At 44.3% G+C, this 16,538-nt stretch overlaps 1 protein-coding gene across 3 annotated transcripts; it reads right to left on the bottom strand.

Annotated features, from left to right (window-relative positions):
- Position 1: 1 nt before the first annotated feature.
- Positions 2-15,165, bottom strand: LOC139373409 (adenylyl cyclase-associated protein 1-like). 3 transcript variants are annotated; one of them, XM_071113876.1, is made up of 13 exons: positions 14,603-15,165; positions 9,388-9,507; positions 9,041-9,141; positions 8,828-8,905; positions 8,356-8,499; positions 4,533-4,618; positions 4,127-4,232; positions 3,413-3,581; positions 2,891-3,066; positions 1,830-1,953; positions 1,665-1,747; positions 1,239-1,382; positions 2-1,134 (listed from the first exon to the last, which is right to left on the bottom strand). In XM_071113876.1, exons 2-13 carry the CDS (start codon positions 9,503-9,505, stop codon positions 1,051-1,053), a joined length of 1,413 nt encoding a protein of 470 aa, XP_070969977.1. In that variant the 5' UTR covers positions 9,506-9,507; positions 14,603-15,165; the 3' UTR covers positions 2-1,050. The 3 variants fall into 3 exon arrangements, with proteins under 3 accessions (XP_070969977.1, XP_070969976.1, XP_070969975.1); XM_071113875.1 differs by lacking the exon at positions 14,603-15,165 and adding an exon at positions 12,496-12,688; XM_071113874.1 differs by lacking the exon at positions 14,603-15,165 and having other exon boundaries at positions 9,388-9,526.
- Positions 15,166-16,538: the final 1,373 nt, after the last annotated feature.

Raw genomic sequence — 16,538 nt, 5'->3', positions numbered from 1 at the left:
CTGACTTATATTGCAACATTATTTTAATGTCTTCCTCCAGTGCTAATGAGCAAAATGTAGATTCTTGACCCAAATGAAATAAACTCCACATCAGAGCATGACAGCTACAAGAACAGGATAACCACAGAGGTTGTAGTAGAGACATAAGTGGATAGGTGGGTTGATGATGGCGACAGTGGGGTTAAGACAACTAGCATTAAAAATAAATGTCTATACAGATGATTACAGCGGATAATCCAAAAATCATTCCGAGATCAAGGCAACCCCAAACTTAACCATTACCGATCAAACAGTATTTTGACGTCTTGTCGCTAAAACCACTTCCACATCATTCACCTCCATATTGTCTGAATAATATGGAATGTGTCTTGGAGGTTGAGCAAGGAATTAACTTTTTTTTTTTTTTTACATTTCACCTTTCACCATTTTGCTTCAGTGTTATGATAAAAAAAGACAGTGATCCTGCACGTAACTTGTCATTTTACCTATTTTAAGAGTGATGACACAAATGTTATATTTAGTCAATCTCTATGAATGTTAGCATTGTCGACTGTAAAGAGGGGTTGGTTGTACATGTGCTTCACGGCTGAATTGCATAAATGGAACTGAAACATTGGACCCCTAAACACATGCCTCCCCCTGACCAGAGGGGAAATCCAATTAACGATTGGTTTTAGGAAATATTGGCTGATGCATTAACCACAAGTGTAATAAAAGCTTTGCTCCCTCACGTTCACTATTACGTTTATCATTAGCAAGAAATCAAAAATCAACCTGGCTGTTGGCAAACCCATTTGAATACGCTCACTGGTCATGAGGATAACCGAATCAAATAACAAGCCGCTCCCTGCAATTGGCTGAAGGAATGCTCCAGATAAAGCAAGCAGTCCTCTCATTGGCTGAAGGAGGAAACCGCTAAAGCTTTGATTGGCAGAATGGAAAAATATGGGTGCGGTTGGCATCTCAGTCTACTTTGTGGTTTGGTTAGCTGGTCGGTTGATCAGTCAGGTAGGCATTTGCAAAGGGGAGGCTGTTTCGAGTGCTGCGCCTCTATCCAGCGATCTCTGTACAAGTGGTGACAAGCTTCTTGCCATCCCAGACAGTCTTGAACTGCTCAGGAACAGGGATCTCAGTCTGAGAGACAAAGGAGAAATGGTAGTTTATCATCACTTTTCCACATCACATGTATTGCCTTTTATAATGCCAATTAGACAAGATTCCCCCATAGATGTACTCACATAGTCTCCGTCGTTACCAGGTACCAGCACGTTCATCTCTGAGCTCTTGGCGCTGACGATCTCACACTCCAGCGAATCTTTGCTCAAGTACACGTGGCAACCGTCAGTCTTGTTGATGGAGATGGTGGGAACCTTGCCCAAGACCTGAACACACCAGAGGGTCAAGTGTGATTCTACTATGATTAAATAAATCTGTTTGGTACCGTGCAGAGATAAAACAGCCATAAGTTTAGTAAACATGCAAAGTAATCTGTAAAATGTCACACCCACAATCAAACTGGAGACTTTTAATATGTAAATGACAATCAGACAAAAGCTGATCTGATCAGTTGTCACCGTTGTGTGATATCGCAATGTTCATTGACTGTACGACCAGCTTCTTTCACAGTGTCCATTTTCTCATTGATGGAGATTAGAAATACACACCTGAACCTTGACGTCCCTGCAGTTGATAACCTCTACGATGCCCACGACGTCGTCAAAGACCAGACCCAGTTTCTTACAGTTGTCTACAAGAGAGGAACCCTATTAACAAATGCCCTTCGTTGACCTTTGACTTGAAAATGTGTCCACACACGGGTACGTCCTTACCTAAAGTGATGGAGTTGATCTTGCCCTTGATCTGCAGGGTGCTGTTGTTACACTTGAAGGCGTAGACCACCTGCTTGAGCTCTGTGTCGCTGATCACCATGCCCTGGACACCCTCTTGGTTCTCCTATTTGTCATTACACAGAGGAAGAGGTTAGGGGTTAGAGAGGAAATACACTCCACTCCTGAAAATGCAAATGGCTCAGGACTGTAGTGATCAGTGCATGCGAAACCTATGCATTCAGCTCAGGGGTAAACCAACAGCCCATTTATCTGAAATGCACCCTTCGTGAGTTCACTGAAATTCATCTTTGAAATGCAACAGAAAGGCCATAATGTATTATTCCAGCCAAGGCGCAATTTTTATTTTGTCCACTAGATGGCAGCAGGGCATGTGGAAAGTTTTAGACTGATCCAATGCACCATTGCATATCTGTTCAATGTTGTATCAAGACTGCCCAAATGTGCATAATTGGTTTATTAATACATTTAAGTTAATAATTGTGCACTCTCCTCAAACAATAGCATGGCATTGTTTCATTGTAATAGCTACTATAAATTTGGCAGTGCAGTTATATTAACAAGAATCTAAGCTTTCTGCCCATATCAGATATGTCGACGTCATGGCCCATTTTTTTGTTACTTTGGTGGGGGTGGGGTGGTAAGACATCGATCCTGTGGAGGTTAAGGGCTTCTGGAGAGAGAACATTGCCCATAGGAACCTTTTTCCTATAGGAGGAACGGACTGTCAGAGAAGCCGATGTGGTGCACTGACGCAGCGTTCTGGGCCTGTTTGTCAGACTGTCTTTGTTTCTCTCTGGCTGAACCGTCGAAGCCCGCTCCACTGAAGCTACATTGCCTTTCCAATCCTAACTGCCTCAACTCCCAGCCTTACATCTGAAGCCAAATATAGACATTCAATCTCCATCTCTACCATATCAATTTAAAATGTTGTTTGTTTAGCTTTTTATGTGCTTCGAGATTTTTTTCTAAATTGAAAAGCGCTATACAAGTTAAATGATTGTATACCAGTGTTAACGACTTGACAAGGACCAATATCTCACCACTTTCCACTTTTTGCCGTCAAGCTCCAGAACGGGGGGCAGCGTGCGAGAGGGGGCGGCGGTGGCCTCTGTCTTGGGAGAGCTGAAGGGCTTGGGCCCTGTGCACACCGGACCGGTCTGGGTCCTCAGGTTGGGATTCTTGTGAGTCATTTGGTCTTTGGGCACGTGCTTCAGGCCTAGGGACAAAAAGTAAAGGTAGGAAGGAGAGGGGAACACAAATACTGACATTTACCAGACGCTATTATCCAGTATAGTAAGCACAAATATACTGTAAGATGGTGCTACTGTCCTGGTAGACAAGGAGAAATGCCTTTACATAATGGAAGACTATATAATGAATGTAAGGGCTGGGGTCAATTTGCTTCTCACATTGTATTATTTTCTTGATCCTTTATTTAACCAAGTAAGTCACATTGAGATCCACATCTTTTTCAAGTGAGCCCTGTATGTTTCAAAGTACTTCTTAATCAATTGAGCTTCTGATTCTTGAGAATTTTTGCTGATGCATTATTCGACATGTACCCTTGGTGATGTCAGCTCCCTTGTTGAGGGAGGCGAAGAGGGCGTTACGGGTGTCGGGCCCCTGGTCTCCGCCACCGCCAGACGACCCGCTGAAGTCCATGGGAGGGGGAGGAGGGCCGGGGGGAGGTGGAGCAACACCGGCAGGGTGAGCTGCCGAGGCTACTGGACCCTGGGATGGACAAAAAAACAGACAGCACATTGGTTATACACATGCCTAGACATGGTCATTTCCTGTTCTTAACAACTGGGTCTAATTCAATAAGGTGCAATGTTTGGAACTGTGAGAATAGGAACGGCTGACAAGAAACCAACACATTGGTGATTTTACCATCCGCCCTCTCTATCACACAAACAGACTTCTTGTTGCACATAAAACTAAAGACATTACTTGACAACTGGGTGGGATGTTGAGTACTGTGCTGATAGACAAGTCAAACAGAGCCCAGTCTGACTCTGCATGACAGATCTTCATATATGTTAGATAAACAGAATTAGATCCGTTCCGCCTTCCTAAACACGCCCATGTCATTACTTCACTCATATGGTAACGGTTTGGATCACCTTTCCCTACCCCCAGCACTAAGTCTGTTGTTTATGAGCAGCCGATAACCCCCAGCACTAAGTCTGTTGTTTATGAGCAGCCGATAACGTGTATCCCTCCTGTAGTGACATGAGAAGTAAAGAGAGAGCGAGAATAGGGTAAAAATGACTCACGCCCTTGCTCCAGGCCAGTCCGGTGGTGTGGTGCTGTTTGATGTAGTTCTGAAGTTCAGTCCAGATAGACAGGTAGGCCTTAACCCAGTCCACATGCTTCTGGTCCCTGAGGAGTAGGACACACGGCAATTTAGCTTAACACAACGAGGGTGACCAAAAAGATGAAGAAAATATACAGTATTCAACTATGAGATTAAAACCAAAACTTTTTAGGGTTTTGGTTTTAATTCAGCAGACGCTCTTATCCAGAGTGACTTACGGGCGCAATTAGGATTAAGTGCCTTGCTCAAGGGCACAGACAGATTCTTCACCTACGGGTCCAACGCTCTTAACCGCTAAGCTACCTGTCACCCACTTGGCAGTCAGAAAAAGGTTGAAAGGCCAACAAACAGCAGATGGTCCTTACTTCTCCTTGTAGTCCTTGAGCACCCGGTTGGTGTAGAACTGGGCAGCATCCTGCATCTCCTTCACATAGGGACCTGGCTTAGGAGCCTGGAAGAGCAAGAACGTCGCAGGAGATTTATTGTTCTTCAAAACAGCCTGTGTGGACACGGCTCAAATCAAATCAAATCAAATTTTATTTGTCACATACACATGGTTAGCAGATGTTAATGCGAGTGTAGCGAAATGCTTGTGCTTCTAGTTCCGACAATGCAGTAATAACCAACAAGTAATCTAACTAACAATTCCAAAACTACTGTCTTGTACACAGTGTGAGGGGATAAATAATATGTACATAAGGATATATGAATGAGGGATGGTACAGAGCAGCATAGGCAGATACAGTAGATGGTATCGAGTACAGTATATACATATGAGATGAGTATGTAAACAAAGTGGCATAGTTAAAGTGGCTAGTGATACATGTATTACATAAGGATACAGTCGATGATATAGAGTACAGTATATACGTATGCATATGAGATGAATAATGTAGGGTAAGTAACATTATATAAGGTAGCATTGTTTAAAGTGGCTAGTGATATATTTACATCATTTCCCATCAATTCCCATTATTAAAGTGGCTGGAGTTGAGTCAGTGTCAGTGTGTTGGCAGCAGCCACTCAATGTTAGTGGTGGCTGTTTAACAGTCTGATAGCCTTGAGATAGAAGCTGTTTTTCAGTCTCTCGGTCCCAGCTTTGATGCACCTGTACTGACCTCGCCTTCTGGATGATAGCGGGGTGAACAGGCAGTGGCTCGGGTGGTTGATGTCCTTGATGATCTTTATGGCCTTCCTGTGACATCGGGTGGTGTAGGTGTCCTGGAGGGCAGGTAGTTTGCCCCCGGTGATGCGTTGTGCAGACCTCACTACCCTCTGGAGAGCCTTACGGTTGAGGGCGGAGCAGTTGCCGTACCAGGCGGTGATACAGCCCGCCAGAATGCTCTCGATTGTGCATCTGTAGAAGTTTGTGAGTGCTTTTGGTGACAAGCCGAATTTCTTCAGCCTCCTGAGGTTGAAGAGGCGCTGCTGCGCCTTCTTCACAATGCTGTCTGTGTGAGTGGACCAATTCAGTTTGTCTGTGATGTGTATGCCGAGGAACTTAAAACTTGCTACCCTCTCCACTACTGTTCCATCGATGTGGATAGGGGGGTGTTCCCTCTGCTGTTTCCTGAAGTCCACAATCATCTCCTTAGTTTTGTTGACGTTGAGTGTGAGGTTATTTTCCTGACACCACACTCCGAGGGCCCTCACCTCCTCCCTGTAGGCCGTCTCGTCGTTGTTGGTAATCAAGCCTACCACTGTTGTGTCGTCCGCAAACTTGATGATTGAGTTGGAGGCGTGCGTGGCCACGCAGTCGTGGGTGAACAGGGAGTACAGGAGAGGGCTCAGAACGCACCCTTGTGGGGCCCCAGTGTTGAGGATCAGCGGGGAGGAGATGTTGTTGCCTACCCTCACCACCTGGGGGCGGCCCGTCAGGAAGTCCAGTACCCAGTTGCACAGGGCGGGGTCGAGACCCAGGGTCTCGAGCTTGATGACGAGCTTGGAGGGTACTATGGTGTTGAATGCCGAGCTGTAGTCAATGAACAGCATTCTCACATAGGTATTCCTCTTGTCCAGATGGGTTAGGGCAGTGTGCAGTGTGGTTGAGATTGCATCGTCTGTGGACCTATTTGGGCGGTAAGCAAATTGGAGTGGGTCTAGGGTGTCAGGTAGGGTGGAGGTGATATGGTCCTTGACTAGTCTCTCAAAGCACTTCATGATGACGGAAGTGAGTGCTACGGGGCGGTAGTCGTTTAGCTCAGTTACCTTAGCTTTCTTGGGAACAGGAACAATGGTGGCCCTCTTGAAGCATGTGGGAACAGCAGACTGGTATAGGGATTGATTGAATATGTCCGTAAACACACCGGCCAGCTGGTCTGCGCATGCTCTGAGGGCGCGGCTGGGGATGCCGTCTGGGCCTGCAGCCTTGCGAGGGTTAACACGTTTAAATGTCTTACTCACCTCGGCTGCAGTGAAGGAGAGACCGCAAGTTTTCGTTGCAGGCCGTGTCAGTGGCACTGTATTGTCCTCAAAGCGGGCAAAAAAGTTATTTAGTCTGCCTGGGAGCAAGACATCCTGGTCCGTGACTGGGCTGGATTTCTTCCTGTAGTCCGTGATTGACTGTAGACCCTGCCACATGCCTCGTGTCTGAGCCGTTGAATTGAGATTCTACTTTGTCTCTGTACTGACGCTTAGCTTGTTTGATAGCCTTGCGGAGGGAATAGCTGCACTGTTTGTATTCGGTCATGTTACCAGACACCTTGCCCTGATTAAAAGCAGTGGTTCGCGCTTTCAGTTTCACACGAATGCTGCCATCAATCCACGGTTTCTGGTTAGGGAATGTTTTAATCGTTGCTATGGGAACGACATCTTCAACGCACGTTCTAATGAACTCGCACACCGAATCAGCGTATTCGTCAATGTTGTTGTCTGACGCAATACGAAACATGTCCCAGTCCACGTGATGGAAGCAGTCTTGGAGTGTGGAGTCAGCTTGGTCGGACCAGCGTTGGACAGACCTCAGCGTGGGAGCCTCTTGTTTTAGTTTCTGTCTGTAGGCAGGGATCAACAAAATGGAGTCGTGGTCAGCTTTTCCGAAAGGAGGGCGGGGCAGGGCCTTATATGCGTCGTGGAAATTAGAGTAACAATGATCCAAGGTCTTTTCACCCCTGGTTGCGCAATCGATATGCTGATAAAATTTGGGGAGTCTTGTTTTCAGATTAGCCTTGTTAAAATCCCCAGCTACAATGAATGCAGCCTCCGGATAAATGGTTTCCAGTTTGCAAAGAGTCAAATAAAGTTCATTCAGAGCCATATACGGCTGTGATTATAATCGAAGAGAATTCTCTTGGTAGATAATGCGGTCTACATTTGATTGTGAGGAATTCTAAATCAGGTGAACAGAAGGATTTGAGTTCCTGTATGTTTCTTTCATCACACCATGTCACGTTAGTCATAAGGCATACGCCCCCGCCCCTCTTTTTACCAGAAAGATGTTTTTTCCTGTCTGCGCGATGCGTGGAGAAACCTGTTGGCTGCACCGCTTCGGATAGCGTCTCTCCAGTAAGCCACGTTTCCGTGAAGCAAAGAACGTTACAGTCTCTGATGTCCCTCTGGAATGCTACCCTTGCTTGGATTTCATCAACCTTGTTGTCAAGAGACTGGACATTGGCAAGAAGAATGCTAGGGAGTGGTGCACGATGTGCCCGTCTCCGGAGTCTGACCAGAAGACCGCCTCGTTTCCCTCTTTTTCGGAGTCGTTTTTTTGGGTCGCTGCATGGGATCCACTCCGTTGTCCTGTTTGTAAGGCAGAGCACAGGATCCGCGTCGCGAAAAGCGTATTCTTGGTCGTACTGATGGTGAGTTGACGCTGATCTTATATTCAGTAGTTCTTCTCGACTGTATGTGATGAAATTGCACTAGAGGGAAACGTTGGCGATGGCTTACGAGGGTTTATTAGATGCGTGCATTGCATCCACTGGCATACCAAAGTCTAGGTTTAACTTTGTTCATTATTGATCAGACTAAAATGCAGCAGTTCTCATTCATATTCATTACTCAAAATGATCATCAGAATTCCAGAGTTTCAACACTGATGCACTGTTGCTAAAAGGGACTGTTTCAATTTCACTGCCAAACAACCGTCTCAGGACTGAAATGAAAGACGTGCTCGTTTCCAGCAATCACACACACACACACACAGGTTACAACGCCAAGGCCCTCCACCCACCAAGGCCCTCCACTCACCATGGCGACCCAGCCGAGGGCAGGCACGCTTTCGCTGATGGCCGAGAGGTGGTTAAAGAGGGGAGAGGAGCGGTTCTGCTCGCGGAACGTCTGCACCTGCTGGATCACTTTGGAGACGGGGGTCAGGAGAGCAGTCAAGGATGCCTATAGAGGGAAAATAACCATTACTTAAATTATAACATCCTAGAGACGCAAATAAAGGAATGTACCTGAAGACAAAATATAAATCACCAACCAGGGTGGAATAACGTGCAATTAATTACTTTGAATAATATATGTGGCAAGAGAATGTAGGAAAGCCATGCCATTGGAATCAGTTAACCTAATTGCTACACTGCTGATTCAATACCAATATGTCCGTTAATGAGACAACTACAGTAAATGAACTGTTGAGTTTATCTAAATATTGACATGCTGTTGAAAACGGTCATGTCCAGGGTCAAGGTGATCGCTGACGGGTGAACCAACTCACATCAGATGGCTTCTGGGAGCCGGAGGCGGTGACAAGGAGCTGTCTCTGACATGAGAACGCCTGCTTCATCATGTCCGCCTGAGAGAGGGAGAGACAGAAAGATGAAAAGGTCCAGGTTTGGTTAACTGAATCGTACACATCCACCAATAAGCGTGACATGAGACCTGAGGAGCATTACTAGCCAACGTTTCCCTCTAGTGCAATTCAACTTACATGCTTCTGGACGTCGCCCCCTATCTGCTGGCTGAGGGTCATGTACTGGCCAACAGAGCCCGTGATGATGGCATCATAGGCCTCCACGTAAGCTGCCACGACTGCAAGGAATGGGTGGCAACGGGCAGAGATACCAATGTTTATACGATATGTTTGTTCTGCTTGTGAGTCATGTTCTAATTTGACCTCCATTATCTAAGACAAAACAAACGATGACAACTGGTACTGTGGAAGTTTCTTTAACATTATTAGGACCTGGACTCGCAATACAGTCTCAGTCTTTCCCTGACTTCTCGCATCTGTGTTTCCGTGAAAAGGGTTACAATATGAAATATCCTAAAGGTTACCTCCAGAGCCTCCAGTAGAGCCTCCAGCAGAGCCACCGCCACCTCCACCGCCCGACACCGCCTCCAAACGACTAACAGCCACCTCCAGCCGCTGCACCAGACTTGCCAACGCCGCCATTCCTGGGGACAGACGACACATCAGGGCTCAGTTGTCACTGCTCGTTTTACTATAAAAAAGTATCACAAGCGGTCGTTGACAGCAAGTGGTTTTGACTGTCTGAATCATGTCGGCTTTTCATTTAAAGTTGTTCATTAAGTTGTGCATTAGTACGCCTACTTGTCTCGGTATGTTAGTCTGTCTTTTGTCATTCCGTTACTCATACATTGTCTATAAAAAAATAGGCAGCCTACTGCTATTTTGGCAATAAAAATCTGAGATCATGGCCATAGATACAACTGGACAGAGAACAACCAAAAGGGGGAAGACGAGTTGTAACTTTAACCAACCTAGTGGTTAAACAATGAGTACTGGAATGGGGTTGGGGGACAAGACCTCCTGAGTACAGGTATGCAGGGAATAATACTGGCCTTCCTTCCCTGTCATTCCCATTATGCAACCTTCACCCGGGCCAGATTACATCAAAGCAACCACTCATAACTACACTGAACAAAAAATATCAAGCGCAACATGCAACAATTTTTTGATTTTACCGAGTTACAGTTCATATAAGGAAATCAGTCAATTGAAATAAATTCATTAGGTCCTAAATCTATGGATTTCACATGACTGGGAAAAGAGATATGCATCTGTTGGGTCACAGATACCTTAAAAGGGTAGGGGCGTGGATCAGAAAACCAGTAAGTATCTGGTGTGACTACCATTTGCCCCATGCAGTGCGACACATCTCCTTCGCATAGAATTGATCAGGCTGTTGATTGTGGCCTGTTGTCCCACTCTTCTTCAATGACTGTGCGAAGTTACTGGATATTGGCGGGAACTGAAACATGCTATCATACACGTCGATCCAGAACATCCTAAACATGCTCAATGGGACCTGATGCATGTCTAGGCTAATTGAACACAGCTAAATCTATACTCAACAACAGTCCTCTGTGTTGACAAAGTGGGAAGTGATAAGTGTGTTAGAGCCTCTCTACTGTTGTGAAATGCCCTTGCAGGAGTGCAGACACACCCTATAGGCTGACATTGTGTAATAGAAACCGGATCCCCTTTTCATCGGACTGACTGTCTCAGGTACTGTCAGCTGAGTGGCAACACAGGCTTCATCCCATTAATGACAATGGATCCATGTCGCTCTATTCTCCTGGGATAATACCCTCACCATTCACTTTCCCAGAGCAAAGCAATGCTTGTGACATAGGGCAGGGTATGCAAAATGCTACCAAATGATTCAGTGGCTCTTGATTTGGTTAGAGATAAACATTTGTGTTCTGTCACTGATCACTCATAAACTGCACTTTCTGTATTTACTGACTGTATACAGTGCATTCGGAAAGTATTCAAACCCCTTGTGATATTACAGCCTTATTCTAAAAATGATTAAAATGTCCCCCCCCCCCATCCATTTACACACAATACTCCATAATGAAAAAAGTGAACAGGTTTTTAGAAATGTTTGCACATTTAAAAATATAAACTGAAATACCTTATTTATATACACTACTGTTCAAAAGTTTAGGGTCACTTAGAAATGGCCGTGTTTTTGAAAGAAAAGCAACTTTTTTGTCCATTAAAATAACATTAAATTGATCAGAAATACAGAGTAAACATTGTTAATGTTGTAAAGGACTATTGTAGCTGGAAATGGCAGATTTTTATGGAATATCTACATAGGCGTAGAGGCTCATTATCAGCCACCGTCACTCCTGTGTTCCAATGGCACGTTGTGTTAGCTAATCCAAGTTTATCATTTTAAAAAGGCTAATTGATCATTAGAAAACCCTTTTGCAATTATGTTAACACAGCTGGAAACTGTTGTTCTGATTAAAGAAGCAGTGAAACTGTCCTGTAGGCTAGTTGAGTATCTGGAGCGTCAGCATTTGTGTGTTCGGTTACAGGTTCAAAATGGCTAGAAACAAAGAACTTTCTTTTGAAATACGTCAGTTTCTGGCCATTTTGTAATCAAACCCACAAATGCTGATGCGGCAGATACTCAACTAGTCTAAAGGTCAGTTTTATTGCTTATGTAAAATCAGTACAACAGTTTCGAGCTGTGCTAACAATTAAAAACGTTTTCTAATGCTCAATTAGCCTTTTAAAATTATAAACGTGGATTAGCTAACATAACGAGCCATTGGAACACAGGAGTGATGGTTGCTGATAATAGGCCTCCGTATGCCTATGTAGATATTCCATTAAAAAAGTGTCTACACTGTATTTCTAATCAATTTCATGTTATTTTAATGGATAAAAAAATTGCTTCTCTCTCAAAATCACAGAAATGTCTAAATGACACCAAACCTTTGAACGGTAGTGTAAGTATTCAGACCCTTTGCTATGAGACTACAAATTGAGCTCAGGTGCATCCTGTTGCCATTGATTTTACTGTTTCTAGAACGATTAGAGTCCACCTGTGTTAAATTCAATTGATTGGACATGATTTTGAAAGGCACACACCTGTCTATATAAGGTCCCACACTTGACAGTGCATGTAGTGCACCGAGACAGGATTGTGTCTAGGCACAGATCTGGGGAAGGGTATCAAAAAATGTCTGCAGCGTTTTTATTTAACTTTAATTGAAGTCCCCAAGAACACAGTGGCCTCCCATCATTCTTAAATGAGAGAAGTTTGGAACCACCAATACTCTTCCTAGAGCTGGCCGCCCAGCCAAACTGAGCAATCTGGGGAGAAGGGCCTTGGTCAGGGAAGTGACCAAGAACCCGATGGTCACAGAGTTCCTCTGTGGAGCTGGGAGACCCTTCCAGAAGGATAACCATCTCTGCAGCACTCCAGAAACCAGGCATTTATGGTAGAGTGGCGAGATGGAAACCACTCCTCAGTAAAAAGGCACATGACCGCCCACATAAAGCACAACATTTTTTCAGACCATAAGAAACAGGATTCTCTGGTCTGATGAAACCAAGATTGAACTCTTTGGTCTAAATGCCAAGCGTCACGTCTGGAGGAAACCTGGCACCATCCCTACTGTGAAGCATGTTGGAGGCAGTAACATGCTGTGGGGATGTTTTTCAGCTACAGGGACTGGGAGACTAGTCAGGATCGAGGGAAAGACAAACGGAGCAAAGTAGATCCTTGATGAAAACCTGCTCCAGAGCAGACTGGGGCGAAGGTTCAGCTTCCAACAGGACAACGACCCTAAGCACACAGTCAAGACAACTCAGTGGCTTCGGGACAAGTCTCTAAATGTCGTGGAGTGGCCCAGCCAGAGCCCGATAAAACATTTCTGGAGACATGAAAATAGCTGTGTAGCGACGCTCCCCATCCAACCTGACAGATCTTGAGAGGATCTGCAGAGAAGAATGGGAGAAAATAGGTGTTCACAAATACAGGTGTGCCAAGCTTGCAGCGTCATACCCAAGAAGAGGCAAGGCTGTAATCGCTTCAACAAAGTACTGAGTAAAGGTTCTGAATACTTATGTAAATGTCTTTTACATTTTTTTTAATATACATTTGCAAACATTTCTAAAAACCTGTTATTGCTTTGTCATTATGGGGTATTGTGTGTAGATCGAGGAATAAACACAATTTAATCAATTTTAGAATGCTGTAACGTAAATGTGGAAAAAGTCAAGGGGTCTGAATACTTTCCGAATGCACTGTATATCATTTGCCCATCTTTGAATGTGTTATGTATGCTGAACCGCAACCAAACTTTCCCCATGTGCATAATAAAGTAATCTTATCTTGTCAAATTTAGTATCCGTGCATACCCTTGACCTAAATGTATGGGCTAGGCATTGTGCTTGTAAAAAAGTATCTTCAAGGGCTGGTGGACCCCGAGTCCAATTTATTTTACTTCCGTGCAATGACTCAACCTAGGCCTGCTGCTGTGGTTAAAGCAGGGTAGGGTGGGTCAACTTGTGTTGCTTATATGGGCAGTTAGGAAACAGTGCTTAAAGTGCACATGGAAAGTAGGAAGAAGACATCTTCTAATTGCCTAATTGCGCACTGCAGCTACGGACGGTTGGAAGTCCTCCAAGTGATGAGCACCTGGAAACTAGCCTGTCCAAGGAAAATACATCTGCAGGTTTCAAGAGCGTTCTATTATTCAAGGGACCATTGGCAATAACACATTGTTTCACTTTTCAGCATAGATATCAGACCCTCTGAATGCGGGATTTTAGTATGTTACACAATTTCTCCAACACACTCGGGGTAGACGTGCGTTCAGACATACTAGGGAGAAGGAGTTCAGGCGCAGTCTGCCTGCGGTCAAGGATTACATTTGTAAAAAAAACACTTTTCTGCTTTAGTAATTAGAAAATTATGGCAAATATACGCCGGCGTCTTGCGCCTACCGGTATCCAGAGTCATACACACCGTTTGGGCTAGACAATGTTCCATCAAGCTATCATGGCTAGCTAGCTAGCGAAGCACCGCTAATCTTCACAAGCCGATGATAATGAGATTGGGAGTCGGCTGAGGTAGCTATCTATAGTTAGCCTATGCTAGGTAGCTAGCTGGAAACAATGAAATAGCTAACGTTAGCTGTGGCGTATTCATTATGCAGATTTGGTTGCAAAACCTTAATTAAAAGGAAGCAAACCGAACGAAACGGGATTTGAAACCTGCATTTGTCCCAATAGAAACTCTAGATTTACTCTTTGGTTCTTAAACCGTAACGTAAACGGTTTCCGTAATGTATACTTACAACAGTGTTCCCTGTTCTGACAGTAAGAGTATGGGTTGGTTAACAACAACCTCTAACGATTTAGCTAGTCAGCTCGATCCCCTCCCTGTCTTTCGGCATTCCTGTATTTTAATGCATACCCCTCCCTTGTAGTGTTGCACACTAGTCTGCGAAAATAAATAACTACACATTTGGGTTGAGTCGTTTTAACATACTGAAATTCACAACACTATTCCAATAATGCATCATGGAATAATGTCTAGCTAATACAATTTGACATCAAGACAGCAATCATAATGTTAAATCATAACGATAATTTCGGAACGATTCCTTCATGCAATGAGGGCGCATTATGACATGGACTATTATGCACCTAAAACAATTTATAGAGGAATAATATAAAGCAGCATAGTCCCACAGAGTAACAAAACCTCATCTTTACCTGCTAAATTGGACAAGCACTGATTAGGTCTTTAAATCACGGTCAATTGTGTGTAGGAGCTAGCAGACTTACTGCTCTGCCTATTCTTCCAGTATAAAACAGACAGTACAGTATGAAGATGGGCTAAAACTGCTTCTCCAATAGAAATCCCCGATCACGCTTGTAGGCGATGTCATGGCGACGTTGGCTAGCTAAGCGCATGCGCAGAAACACGTCATCGGGTCTAACGGTCGTCTCGTGTCAAACTGCGCACGTGCAAGCCGTCAAAATCAAAGGCATTCCTTCGATATAAAATAGTTTTTACGAAAATGAAAACGTGTCAGTTTGACACTTTCACACGGTTGGAGTAATAATATGTGCAACTACTTAAGACATTGGCTCGAAATCTAAGTTGTGCTTTTAGATTTCGACAAAATTAACAACTAAGGAAGAATTGTTCCCTTCTCTCATTGACTTCTCAAACCCAAAACCCCGACCCTGCTCTGTTTGGTCTGTAACGCACGCGTTCCCGAAAGTCTCTCGATGTTGCGCCTCTGGGTTTAGAAACTCTGTGGAATGATTGTGGACGTTCCCAGTTGTCACCGCGCGGAGTTTCCGCTCTTATTCGCGCAACAATTCCTTTCCCTTATAAGGATAAGAGAGAGAGAGAGTGCAGATACATGAAATAGAACACAACAAACATTATTCCTCATCTTCAGAAATAAAAATGTCATCCCATTCTCTGGTCTCAATTGCAATTTATCTGTCATTGTTCGAAACACAGTATGGCCCCATCACTGTTATAAATTGCTTATAACGTCATACTGTGGGTGCGTTCGTAAATTCGCTCTGGCTATCTACTCCGATTAAGAGCACTTTCGTCTGAGTGTGCCAGAGGGCAGAATAACTGATGAATGTACAAACGCTCAACATCCGTTGAATATGGCCGGTGTCAGTAAACGTCGGCAAAAAAGCATAATAAAAGTGTTGACAGCAGCACAGTTACAGTCACCAAATCTCTGGATAACATGAAAATAGCCTAACCAGCTCTGCTAGGGCGAGTGTCTGGAAGCAGCTAGCCAACGTTAATTAGCCAGTTAGCTTGGGTGCTTGACTGCCGTTCAGGTCACAACGCTCGGATCAACCCTACTCCTCCGCCAAAGCGTCCAGTGCACGCTCTGAATTTACCAACAGACAATCTGACAACACCCTGAATTTACGAAAGCACCAAGCACACTCTTACACTCCAGATATATCCCTGTATATCAGCATCTGGTAGTAGGGTAGGCCTACTGATGTGACTTCTATACTCACTACCCCTCATCCTCACCACAATTCACAGTCAGCACAATTTTGGGCCAGTTTTGACTACCTATGTAATGGAGGTGATTCAGTCAACCACACTGGCCTGATGAGTGATCTTACTAGTGAGACCTAAATGCTTGCGTAAGCTCCGCGGCCCAAAGCAATGTCTAGCCTTCATATCAGTGGGCTAACAGTCTTGTGGTGTACAGACAGAGTTCAAACCTAGATAGTCACATTGGTGCATTGACCGGGATTCAGTCAATTGATGCAGCCTATCACGGGGTCAATGTGGAGAGGAGGCCTGCAGTGTGATGCCCAACCTTTAACTTGAAGAGGTCAGATCTAAGCTCAGAAGGCATCAAGATAATCAGCTTCATTTTCAAATGTTTTTTTTATTGGCCAACAGTCTTGTTGAACCCAGGTTCAAACCCAGACACCAGCATATAGATCCCCACTGCCCTTCTCACCTTAGGCTGCCATAACAACCAGTAAATATATTTTATCAGTATCACAGCCAGTCACATGAGTGAATGACTGCCATCAATTAACTGATTTGCTTGGTGTTAGTAGTTTCATAGGTTGCAATAAATGGGTTAATAAACATCATTGGTTGCAAGTAGTCTCTTAAATCAAAACAAGTCAAATCAAATAG

Source organism: Oncorhynchus clarkii, chromosome 18 (genome assembly GCF_045791955.1).
Source record: "Oncorhynchus clarkii lewisi isolate Uvic-CL-2024 chromosome 18, UVic_Ocla_1.0, whole genome shotgun sequence".
Taxonomy (NCBI): domain Eukaryota; kingdom Metazoa; phylum Chordata; class Actinopteri; order Salmoniformes; family Salmonidae; genus Oncorhynchus; species Oncorhynchus clarkii.
This window is presented reverse-complemented; position numbering and strand designations above follow the sequence as displayed.

Excerpts from the sequence above, each read along its gene's own strand:
- LOC139373409 (XM_071113874.1), bottom strand. The coding sequence starts at position 9,526 with ATGTGTCGTCTGTCCCCAGGAATGGCGGCGTTGGCAAGTCTGGTGCAG. Across the intron at positions 3,067-3,412 it reads GGGAGCTGACATCACCAAGG|GCCTGAAGCACGTGCCCAAA; the intron begins GTACATGTCGAA and ends TTTTGTCCCTAG. Across the intron at positions 1,135-1,238 it reads CTGGTAACGACGGAGACTAT|ACTGAGATCCCTGTTCCTGA; the intron begins GTGAGTACATCT and ends TTTGTCTCTCAG.